Source organism: Rosa chinensis, chromosome 7 (assembly GCF_002994745.2).
Source record: "Rosa chinensis cultivar Old Blush chromosome 7, RchiOBHm-V2, whole genome shotgun sequence".
Lineage (NCBI taxonomy): Eukaryota > Viridiplantae > Streptophyta > Magnoliopsida > Rosales > Rosaceae > Rosa > Rosa chinensis.
The window spans coordinates 770,068-793,628 of record NC_037094.1 but is presented as its reverse complement, the minus strand read 5'-3'; the positions used below and the strand labels follow the sequence as shown (position 1 = coordinate 793,628).

At 37.2% G+C, this 23,561-nt stretch overlaps 2 protein-coding genes across 2 annotated transcripts; one reads left to right on the top strand and one right to left on the bottom strand.

Moving 5' to 3' along the window:
* The first annotated feature begins 9,536 nt into the window (after positions 1–9,536).
* Positions 9,537–10,657, top strand: LOC112176210. The gene is made up of 3 exons (XM_024314025.1): positions 9,537–10,178; positions 10,262–10,339; positions 10,460–10,657. The coding sequence occupies exons 1-3, from the start codon at positions 9,537–9,539 to the stop codon at positions 10,655–10,657; spliced, it is 918 nt and encodes a 305-aa protein (XP_024169793.1).
* Positions 10,658–14,345: 3,688 nt separating this feature from the next.
* On the bottom strand, positions 14,346–17,388 carry LOC112179054 (dihydropyrimidine dehydrogenase (NADP(+)), chloroplastic). The gene is made up of 7 exons (XM_024317366.1): positions 17,107–17,388; positions 16,261–16,524; positions 16,017–16,187; positions 15,770–15,882; positions 15,497–15,683; positions 14,761–14,870; positions 14,346–14,670 (listed from the first exon to the last, which is right to left on the bottom strand). Exons 1-7 carry the CDS (start codon positions 17,386–17,388, stop codon positions 14,514–14,516), a joined length of 1,284 nt encoding a protein of 427 aa, XP_024173134.1. The 3' UTR covers positions 14,346–14,513.
* Between the last annotated feature and the right edge of the window lie 6,173 nt (positions 17,389–23,561).

Genomic DNA, 23,561 nt, shown 5'->3' with positions numbered 1-23,561 from the left:
CATCCCCAGAAAAGTTTTCATCCCCAAAAACCCTAAAATTGTATCCATTACGCTCCCATTACCACTAATTCAATCTAGGGCTCATCATGGGCCGGGTTAGAGCAAGTTCACCCGTTGGGTCATCAGGTCACTGTTAGCCAAATAACCACCCTCAAGTATAAGGCCCAAGTTATAGTGTAGGGGATTATGAGTAGGAGATATCGTACCCAAGGGATTGGAAAACCTACTCTAGCTAAGGAAAACCTAAAGGGTGCTAGATGAATATGCAAATGTACAAGTCATAAACAAGAGCTCACAAGTGAACCAAAGTTCATGGTGAATATATGCAAGATGGTGTAGCGGTTTGATTTTTGGCTATGAAAATGGTTTCGAATCAAATTAACACAAAATGAAACTTGAAATGTAAACTAGGCTATGTTAAACTAGATGTGATAAAATGGATGGAAGTTAGAGCTTTAAATTGTTCACCATAGCCTCTCTTGCATGCACTGATGTTCAAACTATAAGTAATGTAAATCCAAATATCCAATTACCCTCTTAGCATCCGGATAAGACTACTAAGGCCTAAACTCCTTTTATTTTATCAATTTCCACCGAATAAGTGCGAAATTAACTACCCAAGAACAAGTTACATTACTGAATAAGTATCAATTCCTTGCTCCTAGATGCATAAAGATTTGAGTTTAGATAATCAAGCAAGCAAACCAATCCTAGATCTAGGTGATTTTAACTCACTACCCTCACATACACACCTAGTGTGCTATCATGCTTTTCAATGTCTAAAGCTAGCTATTCTCTAAACATTGTTCATGTAATGACAAATACAAAGTATTCAAATTAGCTAGATTCAAATACAAGCATTCACTTCTTGAATTAGCATGTGAAGATGATCATGGAAAATGCATCAAATAAGACTCAAACATCAATTCATTACAAGTTTAGCTAGGGCTTTCAACCCTAACCCCAACAAACTAACTACTCACTCATAATCAAATACATAAGCTTCAACATGTTTATGAACATCAAACTAAAAAGTAGGGATAGAGAAGGGACTAGTGATAATCAAGTTGAGGATGGTGTAAATGAACTCATGTGATGCTAGACTCCTCTCCTTCTTCTTTGAAAGTTGATGATGGAATATGAGATGTAGAGATGATCAAGTCGTGAAATAGTGGAGTAGTGAAGCTTTTTGTCTATGAAATAGAATGGGTAGATGGAAAAGATGATGAAGGTTGTGGTAGTGGTGATGGAGATTTTATGAAGAGAGAAAGAAGATGTTATGGATTCAGAAATTGGTGCTTGAGAGTGAGAGGAGAATGTGTTTAAATATGGAAGAAAAAGAAGAGTGAAATGATGAGTGGCAGAAAAAAAATGAAAGTGGAGTATGGAAGGGGTTTGTAAAATATGGAAAAGATGGAGTAATGATGAAATGAAAGCAAAGCATGAAGATGCAGAAATATGGAAGTGATGGTGATATATTAAAGAGAATGGAGTAGAAAAATATATCCAAGGAAAAAGAGAAAAGCATCTAGCTTTCTTCATGTGGGTGGGAATATGTTGAGCTGTTTTTCAGGTCACTTTCTGCCCCTTTATTCATTCAATTATATCTCCTTCAAGAATTTAGAATGGGCCTCTGACTTCTTCATATTAAATGTTCCTCCATGAGTCCAGATCATCCTGGTAGAATCTCAGAGTTAAATTCATTGTGGTTCAACCGTAAATGCTTCTGAAATACGTACAGGTCAGGTTTTCCGGTTTTCATCTTTCAGAAGATTGGACTGACTGTTTGAAGGCTTTTCACTCAAAAATAGCTCTAGTACTCTTCATAAAAAATGATTCTTGGGATGTCTAGGATGAAACTGGAGAGTTTCAACTCATTCAGAGTTTGTTTGGTCAGGCAGCTACCCCTCCTTTCTTGTCTAGCTCACTTTCTCCTAGCCGGAGTAAGAAAATGTTCTAGGGTTGACTTTTTAGTGCATTTCCATTCTTCTCCATCATTTCCTAGCATGATAAGGAAAACATAATAAATATATATAAATAAACGCAAAGGTTAACCAAAAGTACAAGATTAGGGAAATAATGAAATTGGATTAGTCAACATTAAATTTGGACTTTAGAGTAATTTCCATGTTTTAGGGCACAAATATGTATATGAATTATGATCCAACAGTCACTCACTATTCACTGCTTTTTAGTGTTAATTTCACCATCTAGGTCACGAGCACAGTGTTTTTCGTGTCCTGGGTCACGGGCACAGTGTATTTTGTGACCCAGAGAACGAAAATATACACTAAAAAACAGTGAATAGTAGGTGCCTCAGTGACCCAACAGGTAAACTTGCTCTTAGGGCCAACCCTACCCTAAATTTTAGGGCTTAGGGTAGGGCCGGGCTGAGCTTTGACCAAGTCAACGAAAGTTAGGGCCGAGGCTTCAATACGTAAACCCTTACCCGCCCTTAAGGCCCATTCCGTAAAGGCCGAAAGGGCCGGGCTGGGCCTTTGTTTAACTCATATAAAATGCAATTTTTCTTTTTACACAATCAAACTGAAGGGGAAAAAAAATATAAACTAAGTACTTGAGATATGAAAACCTGAGTTAATTACAAATATCCACAAAGCCCACATAAACTGAAACTGATCAAGTAGTAGACTTGAAATTGAATTGAAATTGTACAGAGGCACTAAGCCACTAAGGCTACAAAAAATGAAGCAATGTCTCTCATGGTCTTCTATCTACCTATAGCAACCCTCAAGGACTGGATCTGCAGCTTACTGAGAACAAATGAATTTCATCACAGACTTCGCAATCGCCACCCTCGCCTTTACCGTTGTTGTCTTCGAGCCTGACTCCGCCGTCACCAACCCCTTCCATCCAACCACCGCCGCTGATTTGGTAGACTTGACTCTGCTGCATGACGCCGAACTCAGAGGGCTGCACTTGGATTTAACCGGAAAAGAAATGATGTCGGTGAGGCCCGTAGATTTTAGAGTGAGTGATTGTAGAGAATCAATGCTCATCAAGAAAGTAGAAATAATTGTGAGGTTTGTGAAGAAGGTGATGAAGCTCAGGTCTATGGAGGAAACTGGAGATTGTTTGCAGAGAGCAAGAAGAGAAGAAGAAGAAAGAAGTGGTGTGAAATGGATTTGTGGATTTTCATTTTTATTTGATTTCACTATAGAGGTGGTGCTAAAGAAGAGTTGGGTTTTGGTTTAGGTGCTGAGGTGACGTCTGCCATTAGAGATGAACTATTGCAGACGCTGGCGATGGAGGAGTATATATAGACGCTGTCTGAAGGAAGATAGGGTTTTGAGAGAGAGGCGGCCTAGTTTGTTTGAACTCTGAAGAGTTGAAGACCTCGATGCTCAAGCCATCTAGGTTTTGCTTCAAGACTTGGGTTGGGCTTCGTACCTTTGGCTTTTAGGCTCAAACAGAAAGACTCAATTTAAAAGACCCATTTTCTAATATAACAGATTGACAAATTCAAATAATTCATCAAAAGTCCTATACTTCTGTAGTTTTATACACATGTAATAGAAAATAACAAAAATAAATTATAAATTTTAGGGCCGGGCCTAGCCTTTACGGGCTCAATCGGGCCGAGCTTCATTTGTATGACCCATACCGTAACCTATTTTAGAAAGGGTCGGGCCAGCCCACCCTAATGGAAAGGCTAGGCCGGTCTGGCTTAGGGCGGCCTTTGGGCCCGAGGGCCATATGATGAGGCCTAATTCAGTCTAAACCCTCGACTCCATTACGCTTCCATGACGGTCCCGAAAATTTAAAACCCTAACTGAACCCAGATTACGGTTTCGATTATAACTTCGTTTTCAAAATACCCACCCCAATCTCTAGTTCAAGGTTGCAGGCACATGGATGGTAATGAAATTGAAGACTGGTTACCCAGAACGAAAGAAGGAGGCGATGAAATCCCCCATTATGGTGAGTTCCGAACAAAAATATGTGTTAGAAATCATGATTAATGGTTTGGGGATTTAGCTTGGTTGATTTAAGGGCTATGTCTGTGGACCTGTTGGGTTGAGATTCGAAGCTTCTGATTTGGGGGTTTTGAAGCTTCTGATTCGGGGGCTTCGAAGCCTCTGATTCGGGGGTTTTGAATCCTCTAATTTACGGGTTTCGATTGTAAGGTTTTAAGAATTTCAAAATTTTTCATTTTGGGGTTTCGATGAACCATGAGATTTAGGGTTTAGAAGCTTCTTATTTTGATGGTTTCGAGTTGTGGTTTGGGGTGATGTTTCTGTTAGAACCACTGCACTGCACTTTGGTTTATATATGTATGTATTGAATCTGGGTTGGTGGGATTTAGGGTTTCTTTATCAAATTTTTGTCTTCTTGTGTTTATTACTTAGAGAAATTGTGATTAAAGTAAGAGTGATATGCATGTGGACCTTGTTGGGTAGCTGAAATACTACAGTTTGTGTCTTGTTGTGTTTAATACTCTATCTTTCAAAAAGTGGTGTTGCGGTCCAAAAGGGTGTTAGTGTTGTTGTGGTCCAAAAGGCTGTTAGTGTTGTTGTGTTTAATACTGTATCAACGTGTTTTTGAATTATTGTTTATGGAATAAATGGCTGTCAGTGCTGCTGGTTAATGTTTCCTTAAGGATGCTAACTGTTGGTTATGTTTGTCATGCAGTAAATTCTGATTTATTCATAGTCAAAATGTACCATGGTGGAATCATAAGGGAGAACAAATATGTAGGGGGAAAAATCAACTACTATGACAATGTGGATGAGGACAAGATGTCCCTAATTGAGGTGGATTCTATGGTGAGAGGGATAAACCCTGCGTATGTTGGAAGGAGGATGGACTATTGGTATTCAATTGGGAGTGAAGATGATGCTCTGACCAAGCTTTCCACAGACTTTGATGCCATACAAATGTGTTGTTGTGTACCTCATATCAGGTTGATAATCATCCACTTAGATCATTTAGATCTGCATGACGACTACCAATCTGATGGGGATGATGTCGAGATGTTTGATGATGAACCAACTGCATGGGGGTATAGTCAAGCTGGTTCATCAGGGTTGGTGATTGAAGAATGTAGATACCTCTAATGGCAAGCTAGTTTGCTATCTCACCAAGCATAAGTAACACCCTCTTAGTGGGCCCACAAGCCATGGTGGAACCCGACCACGGTATACATCTCGTACCTCGACACTCAAGCTACGCCACGGTGGTCGGAGGCAGCCAATGTGTCGTCGGGAAGCAACCTTCCCGGCCTTGCCAAGTTACCTTTACAAACATACTTTCTAAGACTAGAATAGTGGTTTTGCATCCCACATCTAAGAAAATGTAAATGAGAGGGGTTCCCTTACTTATAAAAGGGACCCCTCCTCCCACTTAAACTTTATCCCATTACATACTTTGTAATCCCTTTTGGGCCGCAAGACCCAAACACACATAGTACAATATTCAAGTGGACGTAGTTTCCCGTTAAGGCGGGAGACGAATCACTATACTTCTTATGTCTCGCTCTATCTCTCTCCATCTTTTACGTTAATTAGACCCCTCGGTCATACAACATTAACAAAGAACTTCCTAATTCACCAAAGAGGAAGTGTTGTGTAAAGATCGAAGAGTTGCCAAATTCACCTAAAAAGAAGCCTGAAGTTGTGAAAGGAAATCCAAAGTTAGGATGTCGGGTTAAAGTATGTGCAAACAGAAAAAATGTTGTGGGAATTGTGATTAGAGAGGTTTAAGAAGAGGTTCCAACTCAAGCAAGCAAGGTTGCAGTATGTGACAACAAAGACAAAGGGAAACAAAAAGTTGTAGAACAACAAGAAAGAGAAGATTATGAAGCTGAGATGTTTGACATCTTCCGCTAGAGTTCGGGTACTTGTAAGGGCTAGACGCCTCTTGAGTGTTACTTATGCTTGATGACATCATGTTTATAACTTCCCAACCAAGAAGCTCCTCTTAGTAGGGCTGGGCATCCGGACCCGAAAGACCGAGGACCAGACCCGAACCAAGGGAAAAAGCCCGATTCGGTTCGGTTTTAATATAGGAATTTTCAGTTCGGTCCAAAGCACGACCCGAATTCATATAATCGGTTCGGTCTCGGGCTTCAAATTTTCAGGGACCGAAGGCCCGAACCGACCCGAATCTTGTATCAGTTGCCATATGTCAGTCATTGATTGGGTGATATAATAATATGTTAAGTATTAAAAAAATAATAATAACAACCCTAAAACGCTAAAGCAGATCGAGTAACCCGACCTCACTCACCTCAGCCTCCCTTTCTCAGTCTCTCTCGATAGTATCGAGATCGAGTCGATACTCGATACCATCTCAGATTCTCCCTTTCAGTGACTCAGTCCCTCCTTCACGGTCTCAACCTTGTCTCACTCACTCTCTCTCTCTCTCTCTCTCTTTCCGTCCATTACCAGCTGCTGCACCACTCTCCGTCTCCGAAATCAGAAATCCTCCTCCGCCAACGACTCCTTGATTGGATGCGAAGCTCCAGAAGTTCGATTCTCCAGTCGCCGTCGCCATCGATGCTCCTCGCAACTCAGTTCGGTAAGTAATCTAGATTTAAGGGTTTTCAATTTGACTTTTTCAATCCTCTTGATCTGTGAATGAAATTGAAATGTATGAGATAAAATTACTTTATGTTGAACACAGGAGATAACTTGTCATGGAGTTCTGGAGCTGTTGAGCAAGGGAGTCGGCCGAGCAGGTATTTGTGCAAAACTGGAAATTGTGTTCCTGTTTGTGACTTTGTGTTGCAGACTTGCAGTTGTAGACTTGTAGTACCATTTAAAATTTGAATTTCAATTGATTGAACACATGGTTTAAATTTGGATTTCTTTCTGTTGGACAATGGACAATCAGACAATGTATTTGTGAGTTTGTGTTGTAAGCTATAAAGTATAAACTTGTAATAATGCATGATTATTGAATTTATTAATTGTTATGTTAATGAGATAATTGGATATTTGGATATGCATTCTAGATTTCTAGTCTTCCAGGTACTAGAAGTGCAGAACTGCAGTTTGGAAAACAGGGAAAACATGCAAAGTTTGTTGAACTGAAAATTGGGCCCAAAAAGCCCGAAAGACCGAACCTGCCCGAATGGGTTCAGTTTCTATCGGTTTTGATTTCGAAAAAAGCCCGAACTGGCCCGAACCGATAATTCCAGTCTCGGTCTCGGTCTTACTGATTTTCGGGCCCGGCTCGACCCAAGCCCAACCCTACCTCTTACTTGGGGACTTCGGGGACTTGTAGATACCTTTCATTAGCATGACTAATTTGCTATCTCACCAAGCATAAGTAACACCTTCTTAGGGGGCCCACAAGCCATGGTGGGGCCCAACCGAGACATGCATCTCATAGCTCGATGTCCAAGCTACGCCACGGTAGACAGAAGCGACCAATACCTCGCTAGGAAGCCACATTCCCGACCTTGCCAACATGCCTCCACAATATGGCTTTCTAGACTAAAATAGTGGTTTCTTATCCCACATTGGAAAATATGTAAAGGAAAGAGCCTCCATCCCCTATAAAAGGAGACTTCTTTCCACTTACTCAACATCCCATTATATCTCATGTAATCCTCTTGGGACGCAAGGCCCAACACACATAGTTAAGCTTTCAAGTAGACATAGTCTCCCGCTAAGGCTGGAGACGAACAACTATACTTCTTTTGTGTGTGTGTGTGTGTGTCTCTCTCTCTCTCTCTATTTATAGTTAATTAGACCCCTCGGTCACATACAGTAACAGTAGACATAGATGTCAGTGATGCAAGGTGTTACATGGGGACCCTATGAGCAGTGAAGATGATGCTAGTGAGGATGTAGACTATGATCCATGTAGGGATGATGAAGACTATGCTAATTATGGTGTTGATGATAACTGGCTAGATTATATGGAATCTGAAGAGAGTGTGGACAAGCATGAGCAAGCTACTGAGGATGTAGGAACAAGTGCTGGAGATAGGAAGGGAAAGAAGAAAGAGGCAAAGTCATATGAGCAAGCTAGTGTTGGAACAAGTGTTGATGTGGATGAGAACATGGAGGTTGAAGATAATGAGCCAATGTATGGGGCTCTGGACTCTGATGAAGAGGGGATTGGTCATGAAGCAAACTCAGATGATGAGGGAGATGATATGCAAAGGTTTCCAGAGTTCAACCCCAAGACAAACATGGGGAACCCTCAGTTTTGTAAGGGTATGAGGTTTGCATTTGCTAAGATATTGAGAGCTGCTGTAAGGGAGAAGGCAATACAAAAGGGTTGGGAGGCCATGTTTGTGAAGAGTGATAAAGTGAGGGTGAGGGTGATTTGCAAAGCAGAAAACTGCCCCTTCGAGCTTTATGCCTCTAAGATGCAGCATGAAGACGCTCTAATGATCAAGACATACAATGGTCAACACAACTGTGCAAGGGTGCTAGATAATAGCATGGTTAGGACCCCTTACCTGACTGAAAAGTTTATTGATCAAATAAAGCTTAACCCTGATTGGTCCACAGGTAGTTTCCCCAAGACTTGATCAATTTAATTCAATGCCTTTACTTACTAAGCTTTATTTACAATAGCACATTCTATTGCCTTTAACCCTTTTGTGCCACAGAATCTCTAGCCTAAACTATGTCAGCAAAAGTGCAAGCAAGAGTCTCAGTTCAGCAAGCATATAGAACTAAGAAGGCTGCATTAAGTATACTTGAGCGATTACATGCAGAGTAGTATTCAAGGGTGAATGACTATGCAGCAGAGTTGAAGAGGGTTAATCCAAGCACAACAATGGACATCCAGTGCGACTTCAATAACCTGGCCAGAAACCTGTTTTCAAGAGGATGTATTTTTGTCTTGGTGCACTGAAGAAGGGATTTAAAGCAAGTTGTAGGTCATTGATAGTACTAGATGGTTGTCATCTGAAGAGTCCTTATGGAGGTCAACTTTTGTCAGCGGTTGGAGTGGATGCTAACAACAATACTTGGGTAGTTGGTTATGCAATGGTGGAGCAGGAGTGTAAGGATAGTTGGATATGGTTTCTGGAGTTGTTGGCTAATGACTTGGACATTAGGAGTGATGGAGCTGGGTGGACCTTTATATCTGATAAACAAAAGGGCCTTTTACCAGCATTTAAGGTGGTTTTGCCAAGTGCGGAGCACAGGTTCTGTGTAAGACATTTATGGACGAATTTCAACAAGAAGTTTCCAGGGAAAGCTTTAAAGGACCAATTATGGGCCATCGCAAAGTCAACCATAATGGCTCACTTTACTAAGGAGATGGTCCTAAAGAACCAAATGGAGTTAGAGGCTTATAACTATCTCACAGGTTTGTAATGCTACCATTATTATCACTTCATGTTCTTTATATTCTTGACATTGAATTTTTAATACATTAACTGCCAATGTTGTGCGTTTTATAGAGCCTGAAAGACCTGCAAAGCACTAGTCTAGGTCACATTTCAAAACAGTGCTTAAATGTGACATTCTACTCAACAATTTAGTGAAAGCTAGCTTCAATGCCTTCATACTGCTGCAAGATTCAAACCTGTAATCAGCATGTTTGAGGAAATGAGGATCAAGTTGATGAAGAGGATTCACATTAGGAGGGACAAGATGATGAAGGTTCAGGATACCATCTGCCCCAAGCCAAGAGAAATACTGGAGAAGAACAAACTGAAAGCTGCCACACACTGCATTCCATTTGGTTCAGGAAGCTCAAAAATCGAAGTGGAAAGCATTGGAGGAGCAAGACATATAGTTGATATTGAGAGAAAGAGTTGTGCTTGTAGGAGATGGGATTTGAGTGGGATCCCTTGCAAACATGTTGTATCTGCCATCCACTACATGAGGGAAAAACCTAAGGATTATGTTGATACTTTCTACTGGACAAAGACATACTTGGCCATCTACTCAAACACCATTAGCCATGTAAATGGAATGGATCTTTGGGAAAGGACTGATGATGCTGCAATTCTTCCTCCTCAATACAACAGACAGCCTAGTAGGCCAAAAACCAAGAGAATTAAGGATACTTCAAAGAAAGCTAATGAGGGAACCAAGCTGGGAAGAGTACAGAAATCATTGAAGTGCAGCAGCTATGGGTTTTTGGGGCACAATGTCAAGACCTGCCATAGGCACTTGCTACCTAAGGAGAAGATGAGCAAAAAGAGGAAGCTAGACACCGGAGAGGGCACCTCATCTCAATCCAAGGTATTTCAAGTTTAGGATATGTTTGCTTTATATTGTTCAACTTGTTTATATCTGTAATATGACAACTGTACATTTGAATGTAGGCTAAGGGAATAAAAAAGCCTCCTCTGATAAAGAACGAGCTTAGGACCAAAGTTATACAGAAAGCAGACAAGATGAAGGTAATTTGTTGGGGCTGTGTGTTGGAATTATTATATGTTTTGGTTATTGTGGTTTCTGTAAATTGTAGTGGCTGCTGAAAAACCAAGGTTTCTAATTTGTGGTTTAATGTCTTACTGTAGAAAAAGAGGGATGCACATAAGGCAGCAGCTTTTGCTACTGCAAAATCAACCACTGCTAAAGCAACAACAAAATCGAGCACAACTTCAACCACTACCCGTGCTGCTACAGCAAACAATAAAGCTTCTACCTCTGCAAAGTCTTTAACACCAACAAGATCATCACAGAGGATTAAAGCTAGAAATGAGGCCGGAAAATAGACCTAGGAGGCTGGGATTAGCAAGCCAGGTTATTTTATATCAATTGATGAAGTGTTGCATTATTTTGTGCAACCTTGTGCTGTGTCACAAGGTTGCTGGCTCTAATCTTTTGTTATGATGATTAGAGCTAATCTGAACAAAGCAACTATTTCCAACTTCTTTTTTTGTTGTTTGGATGTAAAACAGTGAAATGCATCTTTATTGGCTGCTAATTCTTTAGACAATCAGTATTATTCCTATTATTAATGAAGAGTAGGTTGTGTTATTTTACAGCTTTTTAAACTCTATGTTTGGTTATTACAATATCAGTGTTCATATGCCCAACTTACCCCAAAAAAGTGAACTTTTCTTCCTCCTATCTGAATATGTAATAGAAGATGCTCTTTGGAGGGGAAAAAGTATGGTTGTATTTGATTACTAGGATGTTTTTTGCTTTTGTTGGTAACAGATACAAAATATCCATTTTGCCCTTCCTGTGGGCCCGTTTCTCCTACCCATTTCCTGCCATGTCAGTAATTGACAGAAAATTTGGACGGAATTAACGAAATCGTACACAGTTGATTAATTTTGGAAACTCAGGGGTGTAGCTGATGAAATTTAAAAAACCATGGACTAAAATGAAGATTGCCCCAAAGTTGAAGTGGGTAAACTAGAATTAATCCTAGTTTTTATTCATGGGATTCGGCAAAAGTCACATTGCTAATTGTACTTCTTGTAAGCCTTCAATTTCAACAAGAGGCGGCAAACGAGCCGCTAAACACGAGCACGACACGGGCCCGGCACGCTTAAAACTGGTCTACCACAGCCCAAGCCCGTTAGTGGCCCAGCACGACCCGAGCCGGGTTGGGCCTAGGAATATTAGTCCATTGGCCCGACCTGGCCCGAGCCCGTAATGGGCCTGACACGGTCCGAGCACGACATATTTAGGTCAGCCCGTTTCAAACACAAAATTTCATTTTGTTTTTAAAAATATTAAAAAACCATAATGATAAGATTTGAATATTAGACCTCCTTATTTAAAATCTCATGACAATTCCACCAATGCTATTTCTTTTATGTTGTCAAAATAGTGAAAAAAAACATTATATCCTTATTTTGACATAAAAGTATTTTTTCTAAATATTAAATATATGTTTATGAATAAAGACTAATCTCATAATAATACAACTATAGAATGAAGGAAAGAATAATATGATACTAAATCTTCATTATATTAACAAAAATTAATCTCACAATAATATACTAAAAGCAATATATTTTGTGTTATTTTTTCTTTCTTTCTTTCTTTTTTGTAGTGGAATATAAAAAATTATTAGAAAACTAATCTTAAAAAGCTAAGATTGAGAAAAACATTGTAGAACTTAATTTATTTGAATTTTCTAAATAGTTAAATAAAATTATTTTTTATTTATTCAAATTAAGATTTTAAAATCGTGCTTTATAGTGGATAGGCACGAGCACGGCCCGTTTATTGACCCGGCACGATATGGGCTCGGGTCATGGGCCGAACCGGGCTTAATATTTAAGTAAATAGGTCGGCACGATAATAAATGGGCCAGTCCAAACACGGCACGAAACACCACTTGACCCGCTTAAAATGGGCCAGCCCGGGCCGTTTGCCACCTCTAATTTCAACATGTATAAGTCTAACAATACAGTAGCACCCTCTAGTTCTCATCTTGCATGCAATGAAGTATTATTTCAAGAGATTTTGAGAGAATAAATGCCTACTAATGAATTTTCAAGACTAAGGATGTTAGTTAGAGACAAATGAGTGTACAAAGCCATACTACTGTTTATTTGATCGAATTAGATATGATAAAGTCTATTATTATAGCTCGGTTTCAATAAAATAATTTTCGGCTAACTGTGCACCTGAAATAGTAGTGCTATGTGAACACCATTATATAGTTTAATTTGAGACCATATTCCTAGTCTCTTTGATGAAACCATCTACCGTCCATTCTTTGTCAGGTTGCAACCCTCCTTTCACACCTTTTTTTTTTGTAAGATGCTGCCTGCGTATTAAACAATATCTGCAGTAAAATACTCAAGGGATCAGAGCCCTAAAAAAAAATAGAAAAAATGGGTAAAATTCATTTGTAATAGAAATTAGAATTATATCTAAGTTTGATATTCATTTTTAACGACGGTGTACATATACATTTAAAAAAAAAATTTATAGATAGAAAAATTGTGCTGTCCTCAGTTGAAGATAGATGGCCTATGAGAGAAAGGTTGAAATTGCCAATAGCGGAGAGGAGGAGAGGGAAAGAGTAGGCTCGACTAGTTTTTTTTTGTAATTATTATTATTTTTTGAAATAATAGTATAGATAAGATTAAATTAAATAAATAATAAAACAAGTCGTCTAAAGCCCAAATGGTGAGAGAGAGAAGAGAATTGGGTTAGGATCCCTCCAATATAACCACAGAGTACACAACTCGGGCATAGTCTGCTCGTTGAGCCAATGTTTGTACTTTGTAGCCAGACCCATATGTAGATATTGGTCTTTTACAGTGTTCGGGCCCATCCGGCCCGTTTATCTTTCGACGAGATTCTACAAAATAGGCACCCTTCACTCCTTCAGGGTGCTGGAAATGGTAATGGCTCCCTTGAGGATCCAGAGTCAAGGACCTGTGAGTTGCCTTATCTAGTGATGTCATTATCTGTTGCAGCAAATCCTAATCCCCAACCAATCCAATCTGGTTATAATTACCAATCCAATCTAGTCAACGCTGCCAAACGCGGCCTAAAGGTATAGATAATGATGCTTTCCCTGGGAGTTTCTGTTTGGTTAGTGTGATGTAACTCTTGATATCAACCATAGGAGTTTCTGTTGTGGGAAAAGGGTGATGCTTTCGAAGCCCCAAGGAAAGAGGAAGGCCCGCCTTGGCGGAACTATGGTGTATGGTTGTCATGAAGGGAAAATTCTGAAGCCTTCTAAGACTGGGACATCACCAGCACCAGAGCAGCTTTTTTACAATGATGACTTTGGAAAAGAAAAAAAAAATGATAGGATCCAAACTAAGTGCTACACAGTTGAAAGCTGCTTCAGAGGCAGTAGATGTTTCAGACCTGGATTTTCCATTCCCATTGGACTCGCACGATCATGAAAAATGTATGGAACATCTTATGGGATACAAGAAGCCTACCCCCTGCATGGAAGACAAGCAGCCTTCCTCTCCCCGCCCCTTTGGTTCAACTCCTCCACCAAGACTTGACCATCTGCTTGATTTGGTTAGAGATTTGGAATTACAAACACATTGTCTCAGCTTTGACTTGGATGCGGCAGCAAAGCAAGGGCAAAGGTTTAGAGGGGGCTGGCACTTTTCAATTGAGCAGACTTCAGTCTGTCTCTAGTTTACTTTGGTTGTTTGTTATAACACATTATTAAGTATAACTGCTTGTTCCAAAACTCTTATGACTTTATGGTTGCTGGTAATTCATTGTGTTATGGCCATGAATGAGAATATATAGAGCTGAATGTTTCGTTATATAGTTTTTATTCATGGGATTTGGCAAGAGGCTCATTGTACTTCTTGTAACTCTTCAATTTCGATGTGTATATTACACTAGCACCCTTCAATTCTAATGTTGCATCCAATGATGTATTAATTAAAGAGCTTTTGAGAGAGTAAATGCATGGCGAATTTTCCAGACTAAGGATGTTAATCAGAGACACACGAGTATACAAAGCCATACTGTTTATTTGATTCAATTAGATTGATTAGTAAAAAGCATCTGAAACAGTTTATTATTACAGAACACAGCTCAGTTTGGAATAAAAGGATTTTCGGCTAAACTTTAGACCAGAAAAGAGATGAACAGCTCATTTGTTTTCAATCATCGTGTAGTTTAATTAGAGACCATGCTCTCGGTCTCTTTAACGAAACCATCTCCTGTCCAATCTTTGTCGGACTGCAACCCTCTCTTCACAGCTTTTCTTTGTAGGATGGCTTCTTGCTGTCGGCGTACTAAATCAGTATGCGTTGTAAAATACTCGAGGGAAGCCCTGAAAAGTGCAGAGAAAATATGAGTAAAATTCATTTGTAGCAGAAATTAGATTATGTTTCAGTCTGATATTCATTCTCAAAGTGTGTACCCTCTGAAATCTTCTATAGATGAGAAATTGTGCTGTCTCATGAAATCCTTTAGCTCAGAACAGAGTTTCTTCACAACGCCGTACCCATGCATCATAACCCCAGTACATACCTGCAGATGAAACCAATGATTCCATATGCTTGGGTATATCATAATAACACAACTAGCTAAATACTATATTCAACGAGGAAGATACCCAGTTGTTGACAACAGAAGATAAAAGTGATAAAATGTAATCAATTCACAAAAGAAGAAAAAAAAAGTCTCAATCTCAAAGACAAGTGTGTGTGTGTGTGGAAATCAAGCTTCCATACTCGAAGTTTAGCAGAACATACTCCATTGGCTAGTTTATGAGAAGATCAAAAGCTCACCCTGAATTTTCTATGCATACGCTATCAAGCCTATTAGATCAGCAAAACAACTATTCTGAGACTTCAAAAATGAATATATTACTTCTGAAAAAGTATTTTTGTAACTGTTTTGGCTTGTTCTGCCACTTATCAGGTATATTATTTTGCCTAGATAACCATGTGCAGCACAATAAATAAAGTGCCTTCACTGGTTACTTCCTATGTAAACTAGCAATAAGAGAGAGAAAAATATGAAAAGCAAAAACAAAAGAATCACCTCAGAATGTGAAATCATCAGATCAATACAATTTTTTTTTTTATATCAGTAAAGAAGATAAAATACTGAGAGCCTTCATCCACACTACAACAGTGAGTTTCTCAACCTACCTGAACAGAATTTGCTCCCAGAAGGATAAATTCAGCAGCATCACCACCGGTCTCAACACCACCGATCCCAGAAAGTGAAAGATCTTTATTAGCAAATTCTGATTTCATCATTTTTGCGATACTCATCACTTTTGCAAGTGCAATAGGATGAACTGCCTTGGAAGAATAGCCCCCAGGAGTCGAGTATCTGAAAAATAAAAATTGAGGCATGTTTTCATGAGATGAATGACATATCAACAGTATAACATGTATTGCTAGTTTTGGCATGCATACCCCTCCACACAAGGCTCAGGCCGTAAGGTAGTCAGATTTATTCCCATTACACTCATGATCGTGTTAATAGCTGATACTCCCTCACATCCTGAGCTAAGAGCCACTCTAGCTGGCTACAAACAAAAACCTCATTGATATGAGCAATGTTACAATAAAAATCTTATAATTCGTTATAGTAATTCTATTGTTCAGCACACAAGAGTCAACACATATGAAGTAATGCAAAGGTAAGCGAAAGCAAGTTGACCTGTGTAATGTCAGTGACGTTAGGAGTCATCTTTGCCCAAACCGGAATTGTAGCTTTGGCATTGATCCATCCACAGACTTCTTCCAACAGTACACAGTCTTGCCCAACAGCAGCACCCATCTTGCGCTCCGGCATACCATGAGGACAGGAGAAGTTGATTTCAAAGGCATCCTGAAGAAAAATGTCAGAAGTGTTAGATGAGAACCTCCAAGCTCAATGAATGAAAACTATGGTAGAAGCTTACAACTCCAGTTTGCTCCACACGATCAATAAGTTCCTCCCAGCCAGCTTTGTCATATTCCTCCATGATTGAAGCAATCAGAATCCTGTCCGGATACTCTTCCTTCAATTGCTTGAATTCTTTCAACATAGTTTCAAGAGGTCGATCACTTATAAGTTCTATATTCTCCCACCCAATAATCTGCCCTTTGGCTGAGCCATTTGCATCAGCTCGTAGCTTTGCATATCGTGGAGTGACATTCTTCACTTTTGCTGCGTCAAGCGACACCTATTGAATCATAATATCAATTGCAAAGCTCTAATGAAAAAGGTATCTCCTGGATCATTCCACAATGCAACTTAAAATTTAAGGCCTGAAATTAGCTTCCACACTGCCCATTAGAGAATGGCTTTTTGCCTATGTGAGTTTGACAGGCTAACGAGCTAATAGCATCTCTGTACATTCTACCAAACACGTGGAGAGTATCAGACTTCAGAGCACCCATGATCTCTGCTAAAGATCATACATTTCTTAGTGATAAACTACCATCCAAGTCTCAAAGAGCACAACTTTGACAGATTACCACATAACATAGAATTATGGTCTTTGACCTGTGTGAATTTAACACTTCTAGCTACAAAAACCAATAATCTGAAGATATTAACAGCCTGATACACCTGCTAACTGGCTAGTAGAGTCTCTGTACAGCACTAAATATTCATTTATTTAAGCCTTTTGGGTAGAATAACGCCAGCAACATCTCTCATCAAAGATTATAACTTTCATTTTATTCTTTGGCTTTTCTCAGTAGTCAGTACAACCTGACAATTTGACAATGAAATGGAAAGATGAGAGGAGCAAAAAACTTACAGTTTTGGCAATCACAGCACCCCAGCCTTCATCAAAGGCCCTTTTCATGACGGTGTAGTTAGTACCGGGTGGACCCGACCCGATAACGAAAGGGTTGGGCATGTGCAACCCATTTACATTAACGCTCAGATCAGGCTCTGGGCCCTTGCTGCTCTCTGACGCAAACACCCGAAACCCAACTCTGCTAGACCGAAGAGGGAAACCCAACTGAGGAGAACGAGTTCTGGCAGACTCGGCAACTGGGTTGTTGCCTCTGATCTGAGTCAAGCTAAGAGAGGCCATGGATGATCAAGCAAAGTTTTCTGAGCTCTGAGAACCCAAGAAAAATAACAAGAAAACGAGGAAAAGGATCAGGATTGAATCTGAGTTATAATATTCAATGGGGGACTTAGCTAGACAGCGTGGAATCGGAGGAATTATTGGCGTCGTATAGTATTTGATTGAATTGAATGGGTTTGAACTTTGAAGGTGGAATGAGAATAATTTAAGGTAATTGATAGACTCTGCATGTGGACGGTGATTGTTGACAGATAGATCTAAACATTGTTTTGACCATTTTTGTAAGCAAGTGCTCAACTGTGTTAAAAGTAAGTGGTACTCTTCTCTTGGGTCGTAGTTTTGTCTTGATGGATTTTATTTCGAACAAGAGTTTAATGAGATTATCTTTAGTTTAGATTTGAGGATAAGTGAACATTTTTTTTTTTCACTTCTTCTGATTTCTGATTATAAATATGTACTTTCATTTTTTTCACTTCTTCTGATTTCTTATTATAAACTAGCCTTCCTTCACACATGCAGAGCATGTGTAAGTAATTTTTTTTTTTTTCAGAAAATAAAAAAAAATGATAATGGAAGAAAACAGTTATTACAGAGATAAGTTAGTGGGAGAGAAAAGTGGGCTGTGGGATTTATTTTGTTTATTTTTATTAAGAAAAATATAATTTGTAATTGTCGTAATAACCCTTGTGATTTAATTAATACTCAAAGTATTTTAATCTCTTAAGGTCATTTCTGTCAAAATTTTTGATTTTGACTAACAAAACTTCTTCTCTTAATAATAGTATAGATATGTACTTTCATGGAAGTTATAGTCAGAACAACTGTTAGTAGTAAATGCGTTTTTGTTTAGGGCAATGATATAGGGCCTCAATGAGGCCTAAAATTTGTGGCCTCAATCTTAGGTGTCAAGCCATATCATCTATACACCTCACTAATTTATCAAATCATGTCATGTCATTCTTGAATAAAAAGACTATCTTATCCTTTCAAAATCTAATGACTCTAAATTATTTTAGCTTTCTTTTAGAAAAGATACATTATTTTATTTTTTTTCTTTTTCTTTTTTTATTATATATATAACTTGTCTAAAAAAAATTATATTTATATATTTTTGTGAATATATATATATATATATTTATCTATAATTTGTCAAAAAAAAAAAATATATATATATATATATATATATGTTGTTGAATATATAACGGCTCTAAATTATTTTGACTTTCTTCTAAAACAAATATTGTTTGGTTTTTTTTCCTTTCTTTCTTTTTCATTATTTTGGATTTTTTTTCATTATACATATTCAAAAAAAAAGTATGGGTGTATATATATAATTCGTTAAGAACAAAGTTATATATATATATATAAAATTCGTCCAAAAAATTTATATATTTTCGATGGAGAATGAATGTGGTGTGTGTATATATATTTATATTAATATCGTAATTATAATCCATGAAATCTGGTAAATTAAAGTAATATTTAAATCTTTTAATAAATAAAATTAATGGAAAATTAGTTACCTTACATTAACAAGTTAATTTGAAAAGTCAAAAATTAAATTGGATTCACAAAAATGGAAAGAAAATGTATTTAAATAGTAATTTTAACTCATAAATCTGGTGATTGAAAACCTAGATATCTAAATTGATTGGGAAGTTGATATCTGAAAAGAAATTGCTTAATATGGAATACAATATATTGCACATGAGGAAATTAATTTTTGAAAGTATACTTGTTTTGTTGATCCCAAATTTTTCAATAGACAATAATGATTTTTAAATGTGAATGATAGCTTCTATTTTAGTGTAAATATGTCATTGGAAAAAAGTTTCCAGTGAACTCTACTTGTTCGTTATTAGCTACTTAGTACTTTTTTGTTCGTATAAGACATGTTAGTACTTAGTTGACTTTCAATTTCAATGTGAATGATATATGGCTTCAATTTTAATGTGAATATGTTATTAGGGAAAGATTCCCCGTTGAACTTTACTATTGGCTACTTAGTACTTACTTGTTCGTGCAAGACACACTAGCTTATTTTAAGTTTCAATGGATGATGGCTTCTATTTTAGTGTGAATATGCCATTCGAGAAAGGTCTCTAGTAAACTTTACTGGCTCATTATTAGCTACTTAGTACTTATTGTTCGTGTAAGACATGCTAGCTAACTTTAAATTTCAGTGTGGATGATGACTTCTATTTTAGTGTAATTATGTCATTAGGAAAAGGTCCCCAGTGAACTTTACTAGCTCATTATTGGCTACTTAGTACTTATTTGTTACTGTAAGATAATGTGCATGATGACTTCTATTTTAGTGTAATCATGCTATTAGGAAAAGATCCTCAGTAAACTTTACATATCATTGGCTACTTAATACTTACTTGTTCGTGCAAGACATGTTAGCTCTTTCAGTTTCAGTAAATGATAGCTTCTATTTAAGTGTGAACATGCCATTAGGTAAAAGTCTCCAGCGAACTCTACTAGTTCATCATTGGCTACTTAGTACTTATTTGTTACTGTAAGACATGTTTTTTTTTTTTTTGAAAGGTACTGTAAGACATGTTAGCTGACTTTAAATTTCAGTGTGGATGATGATTTCTATTTCAGTGTAAATATGCCATTAGGGAAAAGTCCCCAGTAAACTTTACTGGCTCATTATTAGCTACTTATTACTTATTTGTTCGTGTAAGACATGTTAGCTGACTTTAATGTTAATGTGGACGATGACTTCTATTTTACACCTTCCTTAATTGCACTTTTTTTTTTATTATTGCTGTGTTATACACCTATTGTTCATTGAATTTCTACATAGTATTAATAACATTATAATTATTTTTTCATGTAAAAATAAATGAACAGTTGTATTAATGAAGTCTCACTTGACCTTTAAGGAACACTTCCTAATGTTGCGTTTGGATGAGACAATATTAAATTATCGAGAAATTTTGAAATGATGGAATCTACAATTTTATCAATTTAATTTATTAATGATATTTTCTTACCTCTTCAATTACCGGATTTCATAGGTTTTAATTACGATTTCAATACATTTTCTTTCCATTTTTGTGGATCCAATTTAATTTTTGACTTTTCTAATTAACTTGTTAGTGTAAGGTAAACTAATCTTCCATTAATTTTATTAAATTCATTTATTAAAAGAGTTGAATATTACTTCAATTTACCAAATTTGATGGGTTATAATTAAGATATTAATATGTTTTCTTTCCATTTTTGTGGAATCAATTTTAAATTTGACTTTTTTTTGATCAACTTTTTTTTTTAATTTTGTGGGTTAGAATTATGACATTAATATATATATATATATATATATATATTTATACACACAAACACATATTTGTATATAATTTTTTTTTGACGAATTATATATATAATTATATATATAACGAAAAAAAGAAGAAAAAAAATAATATATTTTATTTTTAGATGAAAACCAAAATAATTTAGAGCCATTAGATTTTGGAAGGATAAGATAGTCTTTTTACTCAAGAATTACATGACATGATTTGGCAAATAGGTGATTTGTGTAGATAACATGACATGGCACCTAGAATTGAGGCCACAAATCTTAGGCCACAAATCATTTTCCTTTTGTTTATTAGCTTTTTTAAGCTGTTATGATAGTGTCTTCAAAAATGACACTTACAAACTTACAGTAAAACCCCTCCTTTTTACTCACATCCCGATTCTCTTGTTCAGATAAATAAATAAAAAAGCAAATCTTAAAATAAATACATTACCTTTATATCAAGCGATATTAGATTTATATTTAATTGTAAAAATGTAAGCCCGACTATTATTTTCTGAACAAGTTGAGCTTGTCATTGTATCTCCTAACCTAGCTATCTCCTATATTACGTATTTCGAATCATTTCCCTGAATTTGTTAGTGGTCAATATAGTGAATATGAAATCTAGTAAAAAGTATATAGGTCCAGAATGTGTGGCGTCAAGTCACCCTGGACATGCAAAAGAGCGACCTGTATGACTATGAGGATTGAGGAGTCGTCCGACTGCAAAAGAGTGAAAATGGTAGTGATGGGCCCCGTTGGAGAACAAGTCCTTTGTGTGTACGACATATGTAACTCTAAGAAATAATTTATTTCTTCTTCTACATCTTCTTTAGACATTTTTGTTGTTTCTCATGAAGGATCATTGTCCAAACAGTGTCTGAATTTTTTCGTACTAATAATTTTCATATCTATACTTTGAAAAAAATTTAAAATGGTACCTGAAGATTTTACCCCAACCCAATTTCCGTACCTAGAAACAGTAAAGTCGTCAACTCTGTCAACTGTCGAGGGGTAAAATTGATGCTTCATGTATTCCAGTAAAGTGAATCAAAGAGTGGAGAAGATCGACGGCCGTTGGATTTCAAAACAGCTTTCTAAACTTTTCATTGATCCATGGAATCACAATTCACAAGCAAGAGGTTGAGTTGAAGAATGAGCTGAAACACCTGCACAAAATTAAGGATGACAATTACAAAATCCAAATTGGACCTAGAAGCACAAAATTAATCTTGGTGCGGGATTCTACTTTCTCAATCAAACTTTATGGTTGTACGTTCAACAATCTAAGTGACGGAATATTGAGTGCATGGAACTAAAGCCACAAGATTAATGGATTTAAATTCACAGTAAGAATTTTGTTAACTAATCTAATCTTCAACATGGTAGTTCTAGATCCAACTTAGAAAGAAACTCCCATAAAACTCAAGTATAAGGATTCAATCGACACACGTACAGCCATTTCAACTCTTCGATCCAAAACCAGTTCTTTCCAACACCATAAATCAACAATAATAAAAAATGCTTGTGCGTTTTGCTGAGGAGAAGCCATTGATGATTTGGGAAATGAAAGAGAGAAAAGAGTCAGAGCTTGATGTAGTTCTTCCTCTAAAACCCACAGCTTCGCCGACAGGGTTAACGTTTGACAGCCAGGACCAGGTAAAGGGTTCTCTGTAGAGCTCCGCATCTGATCCAAACCACATGAAGTGCCAGATTTACCCCTCAAAATTTAACGGAGTTTATAACTTTACTGTTACTAGATACGAAAATTGAGTTGGGGTAAATCTTTAGGTACCATTTTGATTTTTTTTTTTAAAGTATAGGTAAGGTAATTTTCTAAAGAAAACTAATAGTCTGAACAGACACTGTTTGGACAATCTTCCATTCTCCGAAAGGGTTAAAAGGAGCGTCCAAACTATACAAACTGACTGGGCCAGACTATACTCATTAGGTGTAATTGATTTGACATCTACACTTTTGGCCCATTCGAACAAGCGGTACTATCTTTTGAAAAGCGTAAGTGGAAAGTAGGATGTTCGAGCTGGATATACTATATGGATGATTCAATGCATGATATCATGTGCCACAATCCCTAAAATATTGTTATCTGTTATCTTCTTCTATTAGTTAAATAGATTATGATAAAATCAATGCAAGATCAGATCGAATTCTTCGAAATATTCATTGAGATTTCATAAGCTGATTACCCCAACTTTTCATAAAGGTTTTCATTTAAATGAATTTAAGATGCCTGATATTATTCTGGATGTAATGTTCAAGGACTGTGATACTTTTTTCTGTCATTTCGGCCTTATGTTTTCCTAATATGTAAGTCTATTAATATTAATAATATGAGTGCGGGTTCTGTCATTTCCGAACCCTATTTTCAACACAAAAAATTCATATGAAATTATGAATCATAAAGCGGCTGGTTTCTTTTTGGCTTTTAATGTTAAATGTTCCCTCTAGAGTGGCCTATACAGCCAAGTAACTATTTAGACAGTGACATGATGCGTTATGATTGATTGATTGATGCATGGCCCCTCTAATGAGTTAGAGAAATATCGATGGAGCGCTCTGGTTCATGCACGAGACAACCTATTAAAGCTAGCTTGATTTTGACACACACAAACGGAATTGTGTATGCATAACCGCATAGGTCATCACTTTTAGATTTAGGACGATATATGATTTGTGCGTCACATATATATATATGATTATGATCATCGAAGCTGTCCCGAAACATCTATCTCAAACTTTCGTGCTACTCGCCAACTCTAGCTCATCTTCCACCCAAAACCAACTCTTACTTGGAGACTTTGGAGGCTCATCAATGGCCAATTACATTTAGAATTGCAACTGGGAG

What these genes read in the sequence shown, in the direction of transcription:
- LOC112179054 (XM_024317366.1), bottom strand. Translation starts at nt 17,388, where the DNA reads ATGGCCTCTCTTAGCTTGACTCAGATCAGAGGCAACAACCCAGTTGCC. An exon ending in CCTGAGCCTTGTGTGGAGGG is followed by an intron (nt 15,684 to 15,769) that starts GTATGCATGCCA and finishes TTTATTTTTCAG; the next exon opens with ATACTCGACTCCTGGGGGCT. An exon ending in TGGGAGCAAATTCTGTTCAG is followed by an intron (nt 14,871 to 15,496) that starts GTAGGTTGAGAA and finishes TTTCATCTGCAG; the next exon opens with GTATGTACTGGGGTTATGAT.
- LOC112176210 (XM_024314025.1), top strand. Translation starts at nt 9,537, where the DNA reads ATGAGGATCAAGTTGATGAAGAGGATTCACATTAGGAGGGACAAGATG. An exon ending in GCACCTCATCTCAATCCAAG is followed by an intron (nt 10,179 to 10,261) that starts GTATTTCAAGTT and finishes ATTTGAATGTAG; the next exon opens with GCTAAGGGAATAAAAAAGCC. An exon ending in AGAAAGCAGACAAGATGAAG is followed by an intron (nt 10,340 to 10,459) that starts GTAATTTGTTGG and finishes GTCTTACTGTAG; the next exon opens with AAAAAGAGGGATGCACATAA.